This window comes from Microcaecilia unicolor, chromosome 4 (genome assembly GCF_901765095.1).
Source record: "Microcaecilia unicolor chromosome 4, aMicUni1.1, whole genome shotgun sequence".
Lineage (NCBI taxonomy): Eukaryota > Metazoa > Chordata > Amphibia > Gymnophiona > Siphonopidae > Microcaecilia > Microcaecilia unicolor.
Window position 1 is genome coordinate 164,079,217 of NC_044034.1, and position 23,427 is coordinate 164,102,643.

Below are 23,427 nucleotides of genomic sequence, written 5' to 3' on the forward strand. Positions count from 1 at the left end.
AGCCAATGTATGGGTTCAGGATATGTGAACACTGTTCAACTCTACAACTCCCTGCACATTTGATCCTCCAACGCGAAGTGATCTCTGACAAAAAGAAAAAGGGAAAATATTTTCATGTTAGGGTTTAGATTCTGCTTTTAGTGTAGTGTAAAGCTTTGGCAGTTGGTATCTGGCTGGACCACTCGATTAGAAGTTTTTGGTTATGACCGCCTACCAGCTGGTAGAGACAGATTGTCTAGACTAGTTGGGTAAGGAAAGGAAATTAAGAGTAAGCCCAAATTTCACCATGCTATGTGCTTTGCCAACAAACACCCTCCTGGCCAGTTAATTGCTAATGCCATAGGATACCGGCTGTGATCGGCCTGCTGTGATCGGATTAGCTACTTGACCAAATCATGAACCCAGCTGAAACTTTACTTCTGCTGCTCTGCAGTTACAGCCAGAGAAAAATAACATTAGCTAAAGACTATACAGTCTATTCAATCGGCCCAATCACCACTTCTCAAACAGGTGTTTGCGATGCACCCAGCCATGTAGGTTTTCAGGACAACCACAATGAATATGCATAGAGATCTCATATATATTCATTGTGGATATCTTGAAAACCTGAATGGATGGATGTCTCCCAAAGACTAGGGGTTAAGAACCACCCTAAACTTGCTGCAGATTAAGTGGTTAGATAGAAGTTTTAACACACATCTAAAACAAATTACTAACATTAAGTACGAATTTATGATTAGCTGAAGAGGCTCTGCACATCTAAATCACATTTGCAAAGCTCCATAATCTGGCATAAAGTTCTCTTCCTCTCACCAAGGAAGAAGGGAAGAGGCAGATGTCGAGGAGCATGAAAGATATAAAGCCAGTCCTGCTGGCATTTCTCACTATGATCTGGCTACTTCAAAGTAATAATGGAAGTCTTTTTCGTGTAAAATCTGGTTTGATTGCAACCTAGCATCATTTTAATGTTAATGTTGGAAGGTAAAGGAGCACCTGAAAGATCTTTTGATGTCATGAAAAAAATCCACTAACAGTGAGGGGGGGGGGGGGGGGGGGTTAACAGGTTTTATCCACAGCAAAAAGCTGTTTGAGAATACCCCTTGCTCCTCTTTGGAGAAGAGAGGTTACAGCAGGGGCAGATGGGAAAAATAACTGCTTCATTTGAAATCGCTATATCTATATTTTGCAGGTTTCTACTAATTACACTTCTTAAAACATTGTGTAAGATTCCCACAGCACTAGCTGGAAAGAGTTTTCCCTTTAAAAATCATCTTGCAGGCCTGCAGGTACTCTGTGCATCTGCTAACTCCCTGTATGTGCTGAAAATTACTCATCTAATCATTACAGTCCATTGGATTCAGTACATAGAAGCTTAAGGATTTTAAAATCTCCCTCTTTTGCTATTTAGGATATCAAAATGAACCATGATGACAAAATTCTGACAAGCTTTTTCACAACTACAGCGCTCAGACTGAGTTACAACAGGATTCAGGGAGAAAGAGAACAAAATTCTTTAGAAATGTTTGAGGTCTCACATTCATTATTGATCCTGATCAATAAAATCCTTCATCTTTCTTAAAAAAAAAGAAAAGAAAAGAAAAGAATTTATAGAAATGTCATTGTGATTTCTGTTTTAAAAGAAAAATAAAGTGAAAAATATAATTATTAAAAAGGTTTCCCATATTGTTCTTGTTTACATAAACCAAAAAAAATTCCTTTTTAAGTCTGGAATCGAGACTGGGGCACTCCAATTGCAAGCAGCCATTAACCGGTGTGGTTTTTAACCCAAATACGGGCAAATAACTATTCAACACAAATCTGAAAATCCCTGCTCTGTTTGCAGCTCTTGTCACTTGAAGTTTCTCTACCACCACTGTGAACTCCTGCATGCAAGCAGCAGCAAGTTTTTTCAGCTCAGCATAAAATATGCTTTGCCTGTTTACTTGTGTGCTAAAGAGAGGTAGTGATTGTTTACTGCTAACCACGAACAAAAATGAAAGAAAATAGTTTCTGCTTACTATCCAAGTGTTTCTCTGTCTTGCAAATGTTGTAAGGGACTTTCACAAACTGGCCTTATAGTTAGTGAAAAGACAGTAGTAGCCTCTTTGCAACTTCAGGCAAATCATGCAGGTTTTCTTATTTAAAGCTTACTCCCAAGAATTTACAACAAAGGGATGCAAACCGTAATGAACACTGCAACTCGCAACCACAGGCCCCCAAATCTATGCATGTCCACTAGTCGGTCTAGGTGTGAAATATACCTCTTTTGCCGAGGACCTGGTTCTCTGAGACTCATTCCAATCAATGTAAAGTTACAACTGGGGGCATCTTTCTATTAAGGACAAAACACGTGCACCCCTCAGTACAAAAAGTTTCCACTTTTTACTCTATTCCACAAACTTCTTTAGAGGTCCCAAATATCCTCATATATACCAAGCAAAATGCCAAGCTAGACTGAAGGAAGTACAAGAGCATCTTCCATGATGCAGCTATGGAGTACAGGTGGTAGACATGACTTGAAAGAGATACGTGTTTACATCCTAAGGAGATAGCAGGCAGAATCCATAGCCTGCTGCCTTCATCAGAATGGATCTTTACATGCCCGAAAGTAGCACACACATGTCTACACTAAAGGTGCCCTCTATATTACAAACCAAAAATAAGGATCAACAGGCAAATTGAAGGTGACATGTTTTGGGGGCTAACTTAATTTTGTGACTAGCTTTCAAGAACTCAACTCCCTTCAGGCCAGCGTACTAAGGATATTTTTATTTATTCATTGGAAGGAGTAGCCTAGTGGTTAGTGCAGTGGACTTTGATCCTGGGGAACTGAGTTCGATTCCCACTGCAGCTCCTTGTGACTCTGGGCAAGTCACTTACCCCTCCATTGCCCTGGTACAAAATAAGTACCTGAATATATGTAAACCGCTTTGAATATAGTTGCAAAAACCTCAGAAAGGCGGTATATCAAGTCCCATTTCCCTTTTTGAAGAAATTTGCCCAAGGCAACATACAGCAAGAATAAGCCAGACCTAGACAATGAACAATTACAGCTGTAAAAATAAATCAAACAGTACACAAAATAGCACAGTATGCTACTTACAACGTCAACAGCATTAGTATTGCACTAACATTGTACTATATCTCTGGTATTTGAATTCCACTGCTGTTAAATGTGTATATTTTTGATACTATTTCACAGTAGCTCTAGTATTAGTTTTCAATTTACTGTTTTTAAATACCTCATCTATTGTATACTTGGTTGTTTTACTATTGTTATGCTGTTAACAAAATTGTTAAGTTTTGTGTTAAACTGAACCTGCTGTGTACCATCTTGGGTGAATCTCTTCGTAAAGGCGGTTAATAAATCCCAATAAATAAATAAAATAACTAAACACAATGTGCAATAAAACATCTTGATAGAGAGCATAGGTATAAATGAAGGTGGATCATATAGACAGAGTAATACGAGTTAGAAATAAGGGGAGTAAAGTTACACATGAAGTCAGAAAGGTACATAAAGATGATCTCTGCTAGGGTAAGAGTAGATAAAATCCTGCTACAGTATGTGTAGCTGGTGTTAGTCCTTCTCTGAAAGTGTAAGTAAATTGTAAACTAGATTACTGTAAGGGGGCTTGGAGAGATGGGGAAAGGTGACGAAGGACATGGAGTAGGTGTGTACGGGTAGACTTTCCGTCAATTAATTTATTTAGCTATATATGATTGGGGGGAGGGTAAAGAAACTGCAGTTTACAGTTATAGGAAGACTATATCATGCTTCACAGAGAAGAGTGGCACTGCTGTGGGGAAACACTGTATCAGGCTAGACCATTGCTTCAATGACCTCATGATCAGGTTAATAAAAGAGAACAAACCTACCCAGTAGTGTAAGACAGTTGATTATTTTAATTTATAATATTAACAGTATCATATGGCCAGAGAGTTCAGACAACAGTCTCACTGAGTTTAGGTGACTAGTGGTAGGGAAGGAGGCCTGAGTGTTGGATTAAGTAAGGGATGTGTAATAAGAGTAGAGAGAGAAACCTCTGGAAAAAGTAGCAGCAGAGATGATGGAAGTATTTAGGACATAGTTAAGACTAATCAGTAACCATCTAGATACCAAGTGCTCCTTTAAATATATTTAGCCATACCATAATCAATCACCTAACTCATTCTTCAGTCACATCTTTGCTACCCTAACTCATATGCTATTTATTTTGTGTGCATGTGTGTCTTGTCTATCGGTCTTAACTAGACTGTAAAGCACCAAGAAGTAGAGGCTGTTTGCTAAGTGTCTCTGTACATAGAATTATGTACTATTCAAATGATTAATGATAGATAGAAGGCATTGGTAGGAATAGAAATGAAGGGCTGGATGATGGCATTTGAGAGCTTTTCTTAATTTAAGTATAGAAATTTGGTGCCATGTGAATGGATCTTCTGCTCCCCTGGGGATGGAGATGTAGTGGAGGCAGTGTGAAAAGACAATGGATGGAGGAGAAAGTCACATAGTTATTGCTCAAGGAGGGCAGCAGCTGCTGGCCGGAATTAGACCCATGAATTCAGAGTTTCAGTCAGGGCCTTGTCAGATAGCCCCTGGGCAAGGACTGTCACTGCAATGACTAGACTAGGCTATACACGTTGAGGGATATAAAAGAATAAGGTGGGGGAATTTATAAACTCATTCATCTCTCTTCCAAGGATGTAAAACAACAACAACAACTAGTCAGACTGGATAGGCCAATAGGTCCTTATCAACCATGTAACTATGTAAGCTGGTTGAAACAAATAGCATAAAATAAAATGAATTATGTGCTTTAGGCCTGATCCATTGCCCCATGTAAGCCGCATTGAGCCTACCATGAGTGGGAAAGTGCGGGGTACAAATGTAACAAAAAAAAAATTCAGTACAGCAATTTGTTTAGGTAGGACTGCATAATATGTGGTCCTGATCTTAAGCAGGTACATTATTTAAATTAGCACTGCTGCTTGTGAAGTTGCCTTAGATACAGAGTTATGCAGATACCTGCACAAATCCACTTCCTCCAAATTTCCCTCAACCCCCTCCTGTCACCCTTTTACTGTACACCTGATATATTTATTATCAAATCTAAAATGTAATTGTATATGGACCTGAAAGAAGCATAGCTCTCAAAACCTAGTCACAGATTCACAAATATATTCCATCCAATAAAAGGTATTACCTACAATTTGTTATGTATCTGAATTGACTAAGATGGCAACCACATGTGAAACAGATAAATCGCTATGTTCTTTCCATACTTGTTCTTGGTTTTTTTGTTTTTAAGATTGTAAATGTGGGCCTTGGGGGGAGGGGTCTGAATCCCATGCCCCAAGGAATTGTGCTCTTCTGCCCACCAATGGCCATGCACTTCACCTACCTTTCCATCAGCCTACAGGAGATTCCTTCCCTGATGAAATAGTGCAATATTTGGGAAAACAGAAAAATAAGGCAACAGTTAACAGCTTTTTGTTTTTTTTTGTTTTAATATATATAAAAAAAATTGAGTCCACGCCCCTCTTCACCCCTGTCAAAATAAACTGCATTAGAAAAATGGTGAGAAGGTTCTTTCCTCTACCAAGCTGAAGGACAGGTTCTTCAAATCCTGGGCAGAATTCACTGTTTTGTAACCCAGCTGAGCCAAGACTTCCTGGCAGGTGTTCTGTATGAACTCAACAATGTCATAGGAGAGTGTCAGTCTCCAATTCTCAGCTGTGGCTGCCGAGTTCCGCAGGGTCCCATACTTATGTTTGACAGAGGTGTTGTCTGCCCTGGTATTGTTCTCTATCCAGCGCTCTATGCTGCTATCCATAGGGATTCCCAGGAAATTGTAAATTTCCTCAGCTTTTTTCATGGGGTTCCTGGCCATATCTTCATATCTCAATAGTATATACTTGCCCTTGAGCCAGGATGGTCGGTTCAGACCAGTGGAAACAGAACTCAGGAAATCCTCACAGACGGTAAGAAACTGGCTGGTGTCCAAATTATAGGGTTTCCTGCCAGTGGCTCTCCAGATCCTCCAGAGCCTGTAGGTATCTTGAAATGTATCACTCCTAGAAGCCAAAATGCCACGAGGGTCACGCACCAACTGAATGATCTTCAGATTCAACCTAGGGTCTTCCACCAAAGCTCTGAGGTCACTGACCTCAGGGACCCGTACAGTTTTGATGGCCACATGCTCATGATCTTTGCATGACTCCATGGCCAGAGTTAGGTTCAAGGTGCCACATTTTTTAATGCAGTCTTCTTCTTCTGGATGAATATCAACAGGCCCCAGAGCCTCACAAACAGGAAGAGAGCAAAGTGCCTTACTAGCCCCCCGCCGAAACAGCCTGTCTGTAGTGTGGTTCACTGGCTGGGGTTTGATGTAGTTCTCCAGAAAGTAGAGATCACAGTCATAGAGGCTCCTAAGGAGGTCCCGGCTTGCACCCAGCATCATACGCCTATCACTGTTGCTCAGAACCATACGCTTATTATGAATATTATCACTGCTGCCCTTTCCTTGGGTTTCCTTAGAAAGCAAGGCATACTGAACGTGGTAGAGAGGCTCAAATAAATAGAAGATGTCAAAGTGTTGATTAAGTAGCTGACCTACAAAGGTGGAACCACTGCGTGTTGTAGCAAGGATCAGAATGTGTGTCCTTCTGGAGACATTAGAAACCACCGGGATCTCATCACACACTCTGTCTGGAAGTTCCACATCTAAGACTGCACTGCAGTTAAGCGGGTTGGGAATAGTGCAAAGCCGGAAGGATCTGGCTGTAAAAGTTCGAATTGCTGTGTACTGGATAGCAATTGACGTCAAAGCTAGTAAGAGAACAGCCTTCCAGGAACATTGCATGGCTGGAAACCTTCATAGGGTAGTGCTGCTGTCTTTTTAGTACCTGTTTTGAAGAAAAAGAAAAAGTTTCACATTATCATAAACTGTGGAAAACTGAACAATGAATGACCCATATTAAATTGCAGTCATTCTTTCTCCTCCCCCTCCCTCCTCAAAGGTCAATCTACTGACATGCCCACCATATCCATATTTATTCATTAGGATTTATTTACTGCCTTTTTGAAGAAATTCACCCAAGGCAATGTACAGGAAGAATAAGCCAGACATAGACAATGAACAATTACAGCTGTAAAAATAAATCAAACAGTACAGTATCCTGCTTATTTTCGAAGGAGAAGGGCGCCCATCTTCTGACACAAATCAGGAGATGGCTGGCTTTCTCCTAAGGCCGGCCAAATCGGTATAATCGAAAGCCGATTTTGGCCGGCCAAATCGGTATAATCGAAAGCTGATTTTGGCCGGCTTCAACTGCTTTCTGTCGCAGGGCCGGCCAAAGTTCAAGGGGGCATGTCGGCAATGTACCGAAGGCAGGACGGGGGCGTGGTTAAGAGATGGCTGGCCTCAGCCAATAATGGAAAAAAGAAGGCCGGCTCTGACGAGCATTTGGACGACTTTACTTGGTCCTTTTTTGTTCACGACCAAGCCTTGAAAAGGTGCCTGAACTGACCAGATGACCACCGGAGGGAATCGGGGATCACCTCCCCTTACTCCCCTAGTGATCACCAACCCCCTCCCACCCAAAAAAAAAAAAATTAAAAACATTTTTTTGCCAGCCTCTATGCCAGCCTCAAATGTCATACTCAGCTCCATGACAGCAGTATGCAGGTCCCTGGAGCAGTTTTTAGTGCGTACTGCAGTGCACTTCAGGCAAGCAGACCCAGGCCCATCCCCCCCTACCTGTTACACTTGTGGTGGTAAATGGAAGCCCTCCAAAACCCACCCGAAACCCACTGTACCCACATCTAGGTGCCCCCCGTTACCCTTTAAGGGCTATGGTAGTGGTGTACAGTTGTGGGCAGTGGGTTTTGGGGGGCTCAGCACATAAGGTCAGGGAGCTATGCACATGGGATCAATTTGTGAAGTCCACTGCAGTGCCCCCTAGGGTGCCCGGTTGGTGTCCTGGCTTGTGAGGGGGACCAGTGCACTACAAATGCTGGCTCCTCCCATGACCAAATGGCTTGGATTTGGCCGGTTTTGAGATGGCCGCCATTAGTTTCCATTATCGGCGAAAACCAATGGCGGCCATCTCTAACGCCTGCGATCTCTAAGGGCGGCCCAAATGTTGAGATTTGGCCGGCGCCAACCGTATTATCGAAACTAAAGATGGCCGGCCATCTTGTTTCGATAATACAGTCGGATACGCCCCTTTACGGGGCCGTCATTAGAGATGGCCGCCCTCGTTCGATTATGCCCCTCCACTATGCTACTTACAATGTCAACAGCATTAGTATTGTGCTAACATTGTACTATATCTCTAGTATTTGAATTCCACTGCTGTTAAATGTGTATATTATTGATACTGTTTCACAGTAGTTCTAGTATTAGTTTACTGTTTTTAAATACCTCATATATTGTATAATTGGTTGTTTTACTATTGTTATGCTGTTAACAAAATTGTAAGTTTGCAAAAAATTATCTTTCCTCTAATTTTCAATGGTGCCTATTTCAGAACCTCCTCTTGCTCACCTTAGTGACTGTCACACCCTGGTCTAGACCTAGTCGAAGAAACCATTCAACAGGATCTTTCCTGTGATCAGATCCAGTGGGAATCAGATGGCAGCTGGGGAACAAAGAAACCCAAATCCACTGCCCCCACTTTCCACATTCTCCACATTTTGTCTTTACTAGATTGTAAGCTCCATCGAGCAGGAAGTGTCTCACGTGTGTCTGTGCAGTACTGAGTCCTTTAGCGTTCTAGGAATGATGTGTTTTCAATTTAAATTTTCTCTCTCCATACCTAAAAATTTCAGAAGTGAAATATGGGCAAACATTGAGAATAAGGGGTATGGAATAACCCTTTTGCTAATGAGCTGTGCTAAATTCTTGCAACCAGCTATTCCTCTTGTGCCACTGCCCTCTGTACACCAGGATTCAGGGACAGCGCCAGGCAGCAGCCAATGAAGATATACACAGTGGCGTAGCTAGGTGGGGCGCAGGGGGAGCGGTCGCTCCCCTAAACAGATATTTTGAAAAAATGGCGCCTATGCGCCACATGCAAAATCTCTCTCTCCCCCGCCTCCTGCGCGAGTCTTGCATCTGTTGTTCTCCCGTCCGCAGCGCATGGTCATTCTTACTGCCCTGAAGTCTTCTCCCTCCGGCACTGGCAATTGACACAGTCGGCTGTTTGCCAGCGTCGGGGCCTCTCCTCAGGTGCGTCCCACCTCTGCGGAAAACAGGAATGTGCTTAGAGTGGACAGGACGTGCCTGAGGAGAGGCCCCGACGCTGGCAAACAGCTGACTGTGAATCGCCGGTGCAGCAGGAGGGAAAAAGCCTTCAGGGAAGTAAAAATAACCATGCAGACGGGAACGAGCGGACTGAAGAAAGGGAGGTGTGGGGGGTGGAGAAGGGAGAAAAAGCTGGCCAAGGAAGTCTGTCGGTCGGTAGGTAGGGGGTGGAGAAGGGAGAAAAAGCTTAATAGACAGGAGTGGAAGTGAGCCATCTAGTCCACTGTAAGCATGGAAGCCACTTTGGTTGATTTGTTTCCACTCCCCCGCACAGCCGTCATTGCCGTTCACGTGAAACAAAGCAAGCCAAACGTACAGCAGCTGTGTATCCATGTTGTCATTCTTTATTGTTGGTCCATGTCTGGAACAAGTCTAAAGTTGTTTCAGTTGGATAGGCAGTGCCTTAAAAGTTGGATGAGAAATGTAGATGTAGTAACAATTGAATATCCCTAAAACAGCTTCAAAAATTATTGTAGCTGGTAGAAACTGCAATTATAAACTCTTCTAAACAATACAGATATCCAGATTTCAGTTAGGATATCCTGTTTTCTAATGGGTTCATCATCTTAACTGTTGTAATCTGCCATGGGAAGATAGAATAAATTGAAATTAAATGGAAGTAGAATTAAACTCTCCTTTCATTGGGGCACATGAAATCACATTTTCTTCTGTTTTGTAGTTTACATTTTAGGTACACAAATGGATTATTCTGTTTTGAACATGTTTCAGGGGCAAGTGGTTTTATAAGTCAAAATAAAAATAAATATTTTGTTTCATACAGATCTCTTTTGCTTAAACTTAAATGGGTTATAAATCCCTAATGCAGTCCATCGGTTTTCTTATATTTTGTTCTTGTGATGACTTATACTGTGTCAAAACTAAAAACTCTTTATTTGGTCGATAATAAAAGGAATACTATCCACTCTAAAAAGTTGTTTTGTGGCTGTACATGAGGAATTGTGGTATCGAATAAATAAGTGTATGTTTGTGTCCCTAGTCAACAAATCCAGTTAATCGTTTAACATTAGTGAAACATTGCCACAGAGGCATGGTATGGTATGGTTGCATTTTTAATATGGTAATACTAGGAGGGCCCAGCTAAGGAACAGGTTATTTTGAGTTAGTCTTCACTGGACCAAACTTACTTCCCTTGTGCCATCACTATCTAGCAGGATACACAGAGGGGCATAATCGAACGCGAACGCCTATCTCCATGGGCGTCTATGTCCGAAAACGGGTACGTGAAGAGGCAGGACAGACCGTATTTTCGAAAAAATGGACGTTTTTGAGCTGGGCGTTTTTTTTTTTTTAGCGATAATGGAAACTAAAAACGCCCAGCTCAAAAACGTCCTAATCCGAGCCATTTGGTCGTGGGAGGGGCCACGATTTGTAGTACACTCGCCCCCCTGACATGCCAGGACACCAACTGGGCACCCCAGAGGTCAGTGCGGTGGACTTCATGCATAGCTCCCTTACCACGGGTGCTCAGCACCCAACCCCCCTCCCCCAAAAACCCACTATCCACAAATGTACAACATTAACATAGCTCTTAGTGGTGAAGGGGGCACCTACATGTGGGTACAGTGGGTTTTGCAGGCCTCCCATTTACCAGTACAAGTGTTACAGGTAGGGGGGGATGGGCCTGGGTCCGCCTGGCTGAAGTGCACTGCGGTACCCACTAAAAGTGCTCCAGGGACCTGCATACACGCAGGCCTCTAGGACTGGTTGCTGCTATATACCATTGGCACACCAATTGACACCTGAAGACTAATCTCTCCAAAAACGTCCTTTATTGGAATAAGCACGCTTACTCACAGTTAACTGCAGATCAGAGGTTGTGCCCCACTAGCAACGAGTCTCCCTGGTACTGAGATGAGCAGTAGGTCAGAGCTGGCAGAATGGTGTACGATGCCCTCTTTCAGCCACATTCAAGGTAAGAACTAAGTTCTGTAACGTGGCTAACACGTGAAAGGGATCTAAAACTGGCTTACAAAAATGGCCACTACCTCATGGACTACCGGAAACAAAACAGGGCACACTCTGACCCAGTAAGCAGGGGGAAAAGCACCATGGGAGTAGAGCCTACCAACTACCAACATCATGAGCATTTGCCACAAGCTAGTGGAATCACGGAGCCCAATACCCTACACCCACCACAATGCATTGCTGATGTGACTCTGCAGTGCGCATAACAGAAAAGGTGTCACACTCACCCGAGAGCCACATCAGAACCAGGGAAAGGCTGTCACAGGACAGAACACATTCTGCTGTCATATTAATAATAGGTTTTGAAATAATAAAGAGCAACTTAAGTGGGCTTATGAAGATGATGGATGTCGTGTAATGTTGCCATTATGACAATTTTGGATGGCAATGGACATCGCTGAGGCCATTTAAATATTTAAAAAATTCAAAAAAAAATTTTTGTTGTATGAATTGAGGTGTGTATGAAGGTATATAGTGGGATATAATGTAAGTATTTTGGACTATTAGTTTGTATTCAAAAGATCTCTATAGAAAAAAAGATTTGCCGATTGTATGAATGATAGAGGTGGGTATGGCATTTGAGGCTGGCATAGAGGCTGGAAAAAAAGTTTGCAAAGTGGGTTTTTTTTTGGTGGGAGGGGGTTAGTGATCACTGGGGGTGTCCGGGGAGGTCATCCCCAATTTCCTCCAGTGGTCATCTGGTCAGTTGGGGCACTTTTTTGGGACCTGTTCGTGAAAAAAAAGGGTCCAAAAAAAGTGACGCAAAATTGCGGTAAAAACGCCTTTTTTCCCCCGATTATCAGCTAAAGACGCCCATCTCTCCTCGGCCAATAACCACGCCCCAGTTCCGCCTTCACCACGCCTCCAACACGCCCCCATCAACTTTACCCATTTCCGCGACGGATTGCAGTTGGAAACGCCCAAAATTGGCTTTCGATTATACCGATTTGAGCGCCCACGGGAGAAAGACGCCCATCTCCCGATTTGGGTCACAATATAGGTGTTTTTCTCTTTCGATTAAGACAGTGTCTTAAAAGGTGGAGGATAAAGGATTTTTTTTGTTGTTGTAATCTGCCATGGGAAAATAGAATATATTGAAATTAAATGAGAGTAGAATTAAACTCTCCTTTCATTGGGGCACATGAAATCACATTTTCATCTGTTTTGTAGTTTACCTTTGAGGTACACAAATGGATTATTTTGTTTTGTTTCAACCTAATTCAAGTTTAATGCAAGGTATAAATGTAATAAATAAATAGAAAGAAACTCTGAATGTTGAGCACCTGATTGTCATAACATGATGTCTGTTTTAGTGGCCTTGACCAGGAGAAAAAAATTTTCTGCACAAATATAACACGTGCTAGAGTGTCCCTATAACCAGCCTCTCCAAATGAAACACTGGGGAACGCTGAAAGAGACAGGGAAAAAGGTTAACATGGGGAGAGAGAAGGATATAGTAAATGCTGGACAGGGATGGAGAAGGACACAGAGTCAATACTGGACAGAGAGAGGGTAGGGGCATTGAAACACAAAGAGACAGTGCTGGAGAACGAAGAAATGGGGACACAGGGGCACTACTGAAAAGGGGGGGAGATAGGTGCTCTACTGAAAAGGAGGAGGATAGGGACACAAGGGCACTACTGGAAAGGGGGGAAGGAGATAGGGACACAGAGAAGGCACTACTGGAAAGGGAGAGGAGGTAGGGTCACAGAGTAGAAAACAGTAGAAAAAGGTATTTTATTTTCAATTTGATATTAGGAATATGACAGTATTTAAAAATGGAAAACAAAAAGTGAGGAGAGTGGATGAGGATACCAACAATTATATATTTATTTACTAAAAAATTAAAAATTAATAATTAAAAAATAACATGTACATAAAAACGTCAGACGCCGAACTGGATTCAACCAATCAGCACTGCAGCGTTACTTCCTTGAAGCACATGGCCACGGAGGAAGACGAAATATGGAGATTGCGGGTCAGACCTCGGCTGGCGGGGGTTGGGGCCCCCCGCCAGCAAAAGTAAGCAACGGGGGAGGGTTGACGGCGGGGAGGGAGTGGAGAGAGGCGGCGGCGGGGGGGGGGAGGGAGGCAAAAATGTGCCCCCCCTCTCTGGCTCTGGCCCCCCCTACCGCCGGATTCCAGATACGCCCCTGCCCTGCAGGGGTCTGAGTGCATTTTCTTAAGTCATTTTGGATGTACTGCAGCACAGATTTTGATGGGTAGAATCAGGCCTGCAAATCCCACATGAATTTGGGATGCAAGTTCACATTAGGACTGGTTGAATAATCTCCCTTCTGTAACTGGATCACTTGGCAGCTCTATACACAGCTATTTGATAGTGGGGACATAAAATGAAAGATCAGTGCCAAACAGATGCAGAGAAGGAAAAGAAAAAGACAAGAGGCGAGAGAAGAAATGGAAAGGCCAACCTGGAAAAGAATTTGTAAGGCTGACTCATGGAACATGGAAAAAAAAGACTGGGACCAGCCAAATTCTCAGACAACAAAGGTAGAAAAAGTATTTTTATTTAATACTTTGTAAGGACTGAGATGTACCCTGCTTTGTAAAATGTACATTTTTTTTGTATTTTTATTTTGCAAAGTACAGGAGAAAATGCATTTCTGTTTCTTTTTTTTTTTAAACCAGTATTGCACTATTTATAGAGTCTGGCTTCATTGGGCAAAGAGGAGGGGGTTCTCTATTTCAATTTTTGTTCTTGCTGTTGTTGGTTTCTTTTGTTTTGGGTTTTTTTTATGGCTCCCTATTCTGTATTAGATTGGAATATTGTCACAATTTGGGTTTCTGCCAGGTGCTTGTGACCTGGGTTGGCCACTGTTGGAAACAGGATACTCGGCTAGATGGACCATTGGTCTGACCCAGTATGACTACTCTTATGTTATATAGATAAGGGTCTGTCCATGTTCTGCATGTGTGCCTTAGGTGAAGGATTCTGCTAGCACGTAGCATCTGTGTAGGAATGTGTAACAGTACAGCTTGTTCCAGTTTCCCAATAGTAGGTTAATTGGTGCTGTAGAGTCCAGTGTAATATATATAGCACTGTCTGTTCACAGGTGGGTTAGGGTTGTTATAGTGTGGTAAGTTTTGTGTTCTAGGGCAGTGTTTCCTAAGTTGGTCCTGGAGTACCCCCTTGCCAGTCAGGTTTTCAGGCTATCCACAATAAATATGTATGACATTGAATTGTATATACTGCCTCCATTACATGCAAATCTTTTTCATGCAGATTCATTGTGGACAGCCTGAAAACCTGAATGGCAAGGGGGTACTCCAGGACCACCTAGGGAAACACTTCTCTAGGTACCACTGTAATATTTATAGCACTGTCTTTTTGTAGGTGGATGGGAAAATTAGGTTCTTACCTTGGTAATTTTCTTTCCTTTAGTCATAGCAGATGAATCCATTACGAGTGGGTTCTGTCCATCAACCAGCAGGGGGAAATAGAGAGCACTGAAAAACCATAGTGCCTCATGGCCAGCTAGCTCCATCTGCCTCTTCAGTATTTGAAGCTTCCAAAACAGTGTTACACTGCAAAGCATAATAACATGAACTTTCCTCACAGCGGATGAACACCCCAGAACAGGAGCAGTAATTCAAAGGAGGGATGAACTCAACCTCCTGTAACAGAACAGAAATCCTGAAGACTGTTTTCCAACTTCTCCCAATGAGGGAACATATCTACAGGAAAAACTGAACATAAAATTAACATCAATCACATAATGAACCACTAAGGGAGGGCTCATGGATTCATCTGCTATGACTAAAGGAAAGAAAATTACCAAGGAAAGAACCTAATTTTCCCTTGTCATCAAGCAGATGAATCCATTACGAGTGGGATGTATCAAAGCAATCCCTAGATAGGGTGGGAACAAGCCACACCACGCGCCAGTACTTGTGCTCCAAAATGCGCGTCTCTCCTGGCAGCCACATCCAGCCTGTAATGTCGGGCAAAAGAGAGCTTAGAAGCCCATGTCGCTGCACTGCATATCTCTTGAAGAGAGAGTGCTCCAGTTTCAGCCCAGAAAGAGGAAATCACTCTTGTGGAATGTGCCTTAAAGGCTTCAGGCGGAGGCCGGTCAGACAGCAAATATGCTGAAAAAATAGCTTCTTTGAGCCAACGGGCTATAGTGGCCTTAGACGCTGTAGACCCCCTGTGCGGACCTGACAATAGAACAAAAAGATGGTCAGAGGTCCTGAAGGCATTTGACATGCGCAGATATTGCAACAGAGCCCTTCGCACATCCAGAAGGTGCAACTGCCCAAATGATTCTGGAAATTCCTCTTTAGAAAAGGAAGGCAGGAAAATAGGCTGGTTTAGGTGAAATGCTGAAACCACCTTAGGCATGAAGGAAGGCATCGTACGTACCATAACTCCGGACTCTGAGAATTGCAGAAATGGGTCTCAACAGGACTGCGCCTGGAGCTCAGATGTCCGTCTCGCCGATGTAATAGCCACAAAAAAGGCCGTTTTTAAGGTCACATCCTTCTCCAAAGCTCACCTAAGTGGCTCGAAGGGTGAACACTGAAGGGCCTTTAAAACTAACCCCAGGTTCCAGGCCGGACAGGGAGCCCGCACAGGAGGACGGCGCCGAAGCACCCCTCTGAGAAACTGTACCACATCCGGGCAAGCAGCCAGAGAGAGGCCAGCGACCTTCCCTCGAAAGCTAAGGCTGCCACTTGAACACGCAGAGAATTATAAGCCAAGCCTTTTTGCAAAACATCCTGCAAAAAGTCAAGTATCGGCGAGACAGAAGCCCACATGGGTGTGATCGCTTTAGAAGCACACCAAGCCTCAAATTGGCGCCAAATCCTGGCATAAGCCACGGAAATGGAACGCTTGCGGGCCTGTAGGAGAGTGGAAATGACTTTACTTGAATAGCCCTTGTCTCTCAATTGCACCCTCTCAATAGCCATGCCGTAAGACCAAAGCGGCAGGCGTCCTCCATGGTTACCGGTCCCTGTGACAACAGATTCAGTACCAGAGGTAACGGCCAGGGAGCCTCCACCAGCATCCGCTGGAGGTCCGCATACCACGGCCTCCTGGGCCAATCCGGGGCAATGAGGGCCACCTCTCCTTGATGTAGCCGAATCTGCAGGAGAACTCGCCCTATCAAGGGCCACGGAGGGAACACATACAGGAGGCCCTGAGGCCAGGGCTGAGCCAGGGCATCCCACCCCGCCGAGCGAGGATCTCTCCGTCTGCTGTAAAAGCACGGGGCTTTGGCATTTGCACTTGAGGCCATAAGATCCGCTATGGGCATCCCCCATTTGGCACAGATCTGCAGGAATACTTCGTCTGCAAGTTCCAACTCCACTGGGTCGATTTGATTCCTGCTTAATCGGCTTGCACGTTGCCTTAACCTGCAATGTGAGCTGCTGACAGAAACTGCAGATGTAGCTCGACCCAGTGGCATACCTGAGCGGCCTCTGCGGCCAGTGCTTGACACTGAGTGCCGCCTTGTCGATTTAGGATCACCACACAAACAAACGCCCATTTAATTTAAACACGGTGTCTAGCAGTGGAAGGAATGTGTGTGCTATTCCTGAGGTGATGGTCACGATTTGAATATTTTTACTTTGTAGTTAAGAAGACAGGTTGCCTGCTCTGGCCAGTCCAGGGATCTCTTCTGCGTCCTGCCTCTTGATGTAACTTACTGTTTCCTTGTAGGCAGGATGCAACAGAGACAGCCTGTATTAATCAGTGCCAGCTGCAGCAACACAGACACTGCTGTGTAGCTGACACCAAACAACGCCTATTTTATAAAAGTCTGCTCCCCCTGAGATCAAAACCTGGCTACGCCTCTGGATATACATAAACCCTAAAGTTCCCCAACCCTGCTGCCAAAATCACTACATAACTTCTGGTCCGAGAGGTACAGATCTGGAGGATTATGTCTCATAAGACCTTGGAACTACAGGTCCCTGAGTGCAATAAGAGTAAAACCAAGCCAGGTCCAGACTCACCTAGTGACATCATTTCCCACATGAATCTAAACAGAGAACTCATTCATACAGCTGATGACATATTGGCCTTTTCTAGAGAGGTTTCATACAGCTATTTTTGTCCACTCAATTTAATGAAATATGTTTACAAAAAAACACTTTGTCTCTCTCTATATCATTTCTGGAGCCTGATCTTAGGCTAGTGATGCCCAGCTTGGAAGGAATGATCAATCTGTTTTTTTTGAAATGAGGAAAGGGCAATGCTGGCACATAGCTTGTAACACAGTTTTTGCAGATAAACTGAAGCCTTTTCTCTCAGCAAAAATCTGCATAATTGCCTTAAACTGGCAGTGGACTGAAACCAGCAGCTAATGCAGGGCCTTTCAGATTTACATCTTCTCTCATTTCACAAACAGAGTGACTGCCTAATAGATACAGCCCAGATGGAAAATCACAGAAACTAGGTTCAAATCCTACTGTCCCTCCTTGTGATTTTGGGCAATTCACTTAAGGTTTCAGTGCCTCAAGTATAAACTAGGGGCTCTTTTTACTAACCTACGGTAGAAAAGTGGCCTTAGCACACCCTTACGCGGGGGGGGGGGGGGGGGGGGGGGGGGTTAGGCCATTTTTATCACAGCTGGAAAATGGTCGATTTTCCATTTTCACTATTAATGGCCATGCTCTAGTGTTGCCTTTAGCGCACGGCCATTAAAAAAAAAAATAGTGAGAACTTACCAATGCCTATTTTGTAGGCAGTAAGGGTTCACATGCTAATTCTGTGCTAATTAGTTAGCGTGTGGTAATGTAGATGCACCGATTTGCACACAAAGGTTAGGAACTTAGGGGGTCGTTTTCTAAGGCGTGCTAGCATTTTTAGTGCGCGCTAATAATTAGGTTGTGCTAAACACTAGAGACACCCATATATTCCTATGGGCACCTCTAGCATTTAAGCATGTCCTAATCTTTAGCGCGCACTAAAAACACTAGCGTACCTTAGTAAGACTCCTTTACTGCAGGATGCCTGAGTGTATCCTACGGTAAGACTTTTTACTAGTAAGCATGTACTAGTGCTTACCATAGCTTAGTGAAAAGGGTCCCTTAGATTGTAAGCCTTCTGGGTACACAACAATACTTAGAGGCATATTTTCAAAGCACTTAGCCTCCCAAAGTTCCATAGAAACCTATGGAACTTAGCCTCCCAAAGTGCTTTGAAAATATGCCTCATAATGTACCTAATGTAATTCACCTTGAGCTAATACTGCAAAAAGGTGCAAACTTAATCCAAATTGTCTTTCCCATATATATGGGTGAAATCCAGCCTACTGCCTTCAAACAGAAAACATCACCCTTATTTTGGTAATCTTATTTTCAGAGTTATCTTTCCATAAATTGACTCCTCAGCTGTTTTTGCTATAATTTACGTTTTGTGTGGATCTGTGCAATGCCTATATGGTGAGAGAAAGTGATTTCTAATAATGCTCGGCATGGCAGCATCCTCCAGTTTACAAAGCCTCCTATTGGTGGGTGTGAATGAGTGGGAGGAGCTTTCAGAAGTTTTCCACAACAAAATCTCCTGAAGGAAAAAAAGATAAAATTAGAACAAGTGAGGCAACTTCCCTTTGTCTTTACTATATTAAACAGAAATGAAATGCCTGTGCTCTGATCTGCTCATTCTATATTCTGAATTTTATTGGAAAATATGTACAGAAAACATACTAAAATCGCTACAAACCATACAAAATACAGCAGCATGACTGATATTCAAAAAATCAAAATATGAAAGCAACTCCAATGCTTGCCACGCTACATTGGCTCCCAATCAAGGCCAGACTGTTTTTCAAAACCAGCACTCATTTCCAAGATACTGTTCCGCATGTCTCCTGATTACATGCTAGACTTGATCAAACTAGCGCCGAGAAATGCAAGTCCAGAGACCAGAGGATATTTATTACTCTATCTGCCCAACTGCACAAACATAAAATACAAAAACATCTACACGGCTGGATTCAGCTATCTGGGTTCTAAATGGTGGAACTTGATTCCCAAGGAAATAAGATGCATCGCCAAGTACCATCAGTTCAGGAAAGGCCTAAAAACCTACCTCTTCCAGAAATATTATGGTTACCCAGTGGCGTAGCTAGGGTAGTTGACACCCGGGGCCGGTCATTTTTTAACCCCCCCCCCCCCCCCCCCCGAAATCCAGTACTAGGCATACCGAGAATACAAAACACTCAGGACCTATAGAGCAATTCTACCATACCATAAGCAGTAATTTGTACGAGTCACACAAGGAAAAGGAAAGCATCTTAAACACTACAGTGAGCACTAGAACATCAATTCACCTATTGTAAAACGAAGACAGATAGATTAGTACAGATCGTCGATCTTGCACAGTCAATGCCAACCGAAAGCCATGTCTTTTTCACAAATACAGATACACCCTAATCCACTATAGAATAAGTAATCATAAACTTTCTATTTAGACAAAAATTAAACTGAACCCCCGATGCCAGACTCTGCATACAATGCAACACCACAGAAACAGAAAATGTTCTCTAGTACTGTGCAAAATATAAAGACAGCAGATGTAAATTTGAAAAAAACTAACAAATACCAATCACCACTTTACAAATTAACAAATAGAAATAAAACAAATAATATCATTTTATTGGACTAATACATTTAGTTTTCAGAGGCCAAAACCTCCTTCCTCAGGTCAATTCAGTATAGTACTGTTACAGTGTCCTATCCTGACCTGAGGAAGGGGGTTTTGTTCTCCGAAAGTAAAATGTATTAAAATTAGTCCAATAAAAAGATTACCTTATTTACATGTTCTATTATAAACATTTATTAACACAGCTACAATACTACTTTATCCTAAAGCAAAAAAATAAAAATATATATTTACAGTTCGTTGTCTCTGGTTTCTGCTTTCCTCATCTTTTCACTGTCTTCCTTCTACCAGCATCCGTCTTCGCTCTCTCTCTGCCATCCAGTGTCTGCCCTCTCTCTCTGCCCCTTCCATCCAGTGTCTGCCCTCTCTCTCTGCCCCTTCCATCCACTGTCTGCCCTCTCTCCCTTCCAGCCACGTCTGCCCCTTCCATGCACCATCTGCCCCAGTCTGCCATCTCTCTCTCCCCCTTCCATCAACATCTGCCCTCTATCTCTGCCCCTTCCATCCACCATTTGCCCCAGTCTGCCCTCTTTCTCTCTCCCCTTCCACCCACCATCTGCCCTTTCTCTCTGCCCCTTCAATCCGTCTGCCCTCCCTCTACCATCCATCCAGGGTCTGCCCTCCCTCACGCTCCCCCCTTCTATCCCCTCTCTCTCTGCCCCCTCTTTTCAGCCCCCAGTTCCAGCCCCCTTATTCCACCTGCCCCTAGTTCCAGCCCAAGTCCACATCTCCCACATGCCCCCCTTTTCAGCCCCACTATCCCACCAGTCCCCAGCCCTTTTCTCCCATCAGTCCCGATCTTCAGCCCCCAGCCACTTCTCCCTGTCCTCTTTTCAGCCCCTAGTTTCAACCCCAGCCCTTTTCTCTCATCAGTCCCGAGCTTCAGCCCCAGCCAGTTCTCCCTGTCCCCTTTAAAGCCCCTAGTCCCCACAGTTTCAGCCCCCTTCATCCACCACATGCCTTGCATCCCCCCTTTTCAGCCCCAGACCCATTCTCTCACCTGCCCCAGGCATGGACCCATTTTCCCTCCTGCATGGACCCATTTTCCCTCCTGCCCCCTTGTCAGACCCCAGTTCCAGCTTCAGACCCCTTCGCCCATCTGAGCACTCCCCTCCCCTCTCTGAGCAGCCATCTGAGCTCCCCCACCCTCCCTAATCCCCTTTAAGCACCCCTCTGAGCTCCCCCACCCCTCCCCAATCCCCTTCTCCCCTCCATGATGCTCTCCCACCCTCCCTAATCCCCTTTAAGCACCCCTCTGAGCTCCCCCACCCTCCCCAATCCCCTTCTCCCCTCTCTGAGCTCCCCACCCTCCCTAATCCCCTTTAAGCAACCCTCTGAGCTCCCCCACCCTCCCTAATCCCCTTCTCCCCTCTCTGAGCTCCCCCACCCTCCCTAATCCCCTTCTCCCCTCCTTGATGCTCTCCCACCCTCCCTAATCCCCTTCAAGCACCCCTCTGAGCTCCCCCACCCCTCCCCAATCCCCTTCAAGCACCCCTCTGAGCTCCCCCACCCCTCCCCAATCCCCTTCAAGCACCCCTCTGAGCTCCCCCACCCCTCCCCAATCCCCTTCTCCCCTCCTTGATGCTCTCCCACCCTCCCTAATCCCCTTCAAGCACCCCTCTGAGCTCCCCCACCCCTCCCGAATCCCCTTCAAGCACCCCTCTGAGCTCCCCCACCTCTCCCCAATCCCCTTCAAGCACCCCTCTGAGCTCCCCACCCCTCCCCAATCCCCTTCTCTCCTCTGGGTCCCCCCTCCCCCGACAGCTGAGATCCTACCCTGTCCTGCCTTTAAAAAAAATTTTTCAAATCGCCGGAGAGTGGCAGGCAGCGCGCCTCGCGTCTGCCCTGCTAGTAAAGAAGATCTTGTTGACGTCGTCGTCCTTCCCACACTGAGTCCCGCCCGCCCTCGCGGTAATAGGAAGTTGCCTCAGAGGGGGGCGGGACTCAATGTGGGAAGGGCGATGACGTCAGCGAGATCTTCTTTACTAGCAGGGCAGACGCGAGGCGCGCTGCCTGCCACTCTCCGGCACTTCGGAAAAAAAATTTTTTAAGGCGGAGCAGCAGGAGCGGAGCACCACCCCACCCGATGACACTCGGGGCGGACCGCCCCCACCGCCCCGCACTTGCTACACCACTGTGGTTACCACATATGACACAAATGTCCGACACAATGTACTACTACTACTACTACTATTTATCATTTCTATGTTATACAATGATGGCAATGTAATGATTGTAATGTAATGGTAAATACAAAAATGTAGCATATACTAATTGAAAATTATAAATTGAACCAAAACCTGTTTTGGGATAATTGTGGGACATAAGAATGAATAAATAAATAAATGCATTTATAGACTACAATCCCTAACAAAAAGGCCACCCACCAGCAATAAAGAAAATAAAAATGGCTTAAGCAATTTTTAAAATTGCAAAATAATTAGGGCTTCTGTATAATGTCATCTAGCAACTTATTCCATAGTACTTCTGTCTTAACAAATACATTTTTAGCAATATATTCCACAGTAGGTATACAGTAGATAGGAAAGGCCCCCTGACAAGACCATAGTTGGCAAACATGTTCATACCAAGACAACCTTCTTTCCCTCAAACACTGTGGACCCATCTCATTACTCAAAAGACAACTATCAAAATCTTAAATTTTGTCCTAGCCACAAACTGGAAGCCAATGCAAATGGCATCATGGGGAGGGAAGGGGGCACAAGTACCCATCATGGTTACTCTGCAATCATCCTTGCCATCACAATTTACGTAACTTGCATCCTGTGCGCTAGTTTTCCTGGCAGGCCCACTAAGAGACCACTACAATAATCCACAAACAGCAACATGAACGCTTGAACTACAGAGTGGAATGAACCAGGATCCAAACATGATTACAAATTTCTCACGTAATGAAGTTTAAAATATGCAGCAGTAACAATACGAGAAACCTGCTTTTCCAAGAGCCAATCTAAGTTTACAACCACTCCCAGATTTTTAACACAGAGAGACACCTCCACCCTTTCTATCTCAAAATCTACTGTAGGAAAAGAGGTTACCGAGCCTGTCTTTTGAGTATTCAACAAGTTTATTTTTGACCAACTATTCTGCAAGCCTACACAGCCCCTATTCAGTTCAGAAATAGACTGCTCTTCAACCAGGCCTTTAATGGAAGAAGTAACTAACTTGTTAGTCTCACACACACATAAGGAGTGACTCAGGCTGCACATACTGCAGAAGGATATGTTTATCCACTCCTACCCTAGCTGAGATAATATTTAACCATCTCTCTGACCTCATGTGCAACTTCTTCAAATCAATCACCTTACTTTCTAACTCTTCCTACTTTCTTACCCATCTATGTTACAACTGTGCCTTACCCTTCATTATCAATTATAATGTTCCATTATGTATCGTGCTGATGTTGTAAGTAGTATACCATGCCATACTTTGTATTGTTAGTTGAATATTTTTACTGCTGTAATTGCCTATTGCTCA

General features: G+C 44.1%; 1 protein-coding gene across 4 annotated transcripts in view; it reads right to left on the reverse strand.

Moving 5' to 3' along the window:
- Window positions 1–5,531: 5,531 nt before the first annotated feature.
- The window catches only part of CHST1 (carbohydrate sulfotransferase 1), a 100,751-nt gene continuing 82,855 nt past the window's right edge, over window positions 5,532–23,427 (reverse strand). For all 4 annotated transcript variants that reach the window (XM_030199482.1, XM_030199483.1, XM_030199484.1 and 1 more), the window contains one exon: window positions 5,532–6,906. In XM_030199482.1, coding sequence (XP_030055342.1) covers window positions 5,568–6,863 — 1,296 coding nt within the window. In that variant the 5' untranslated portion in view covers window positions 6,864–6,906 and the 3' untranslated portion in view covers window positions 5,532–5,567. The remainder of the gene's footprint in view (window positions 6,907–23,427) is intronic.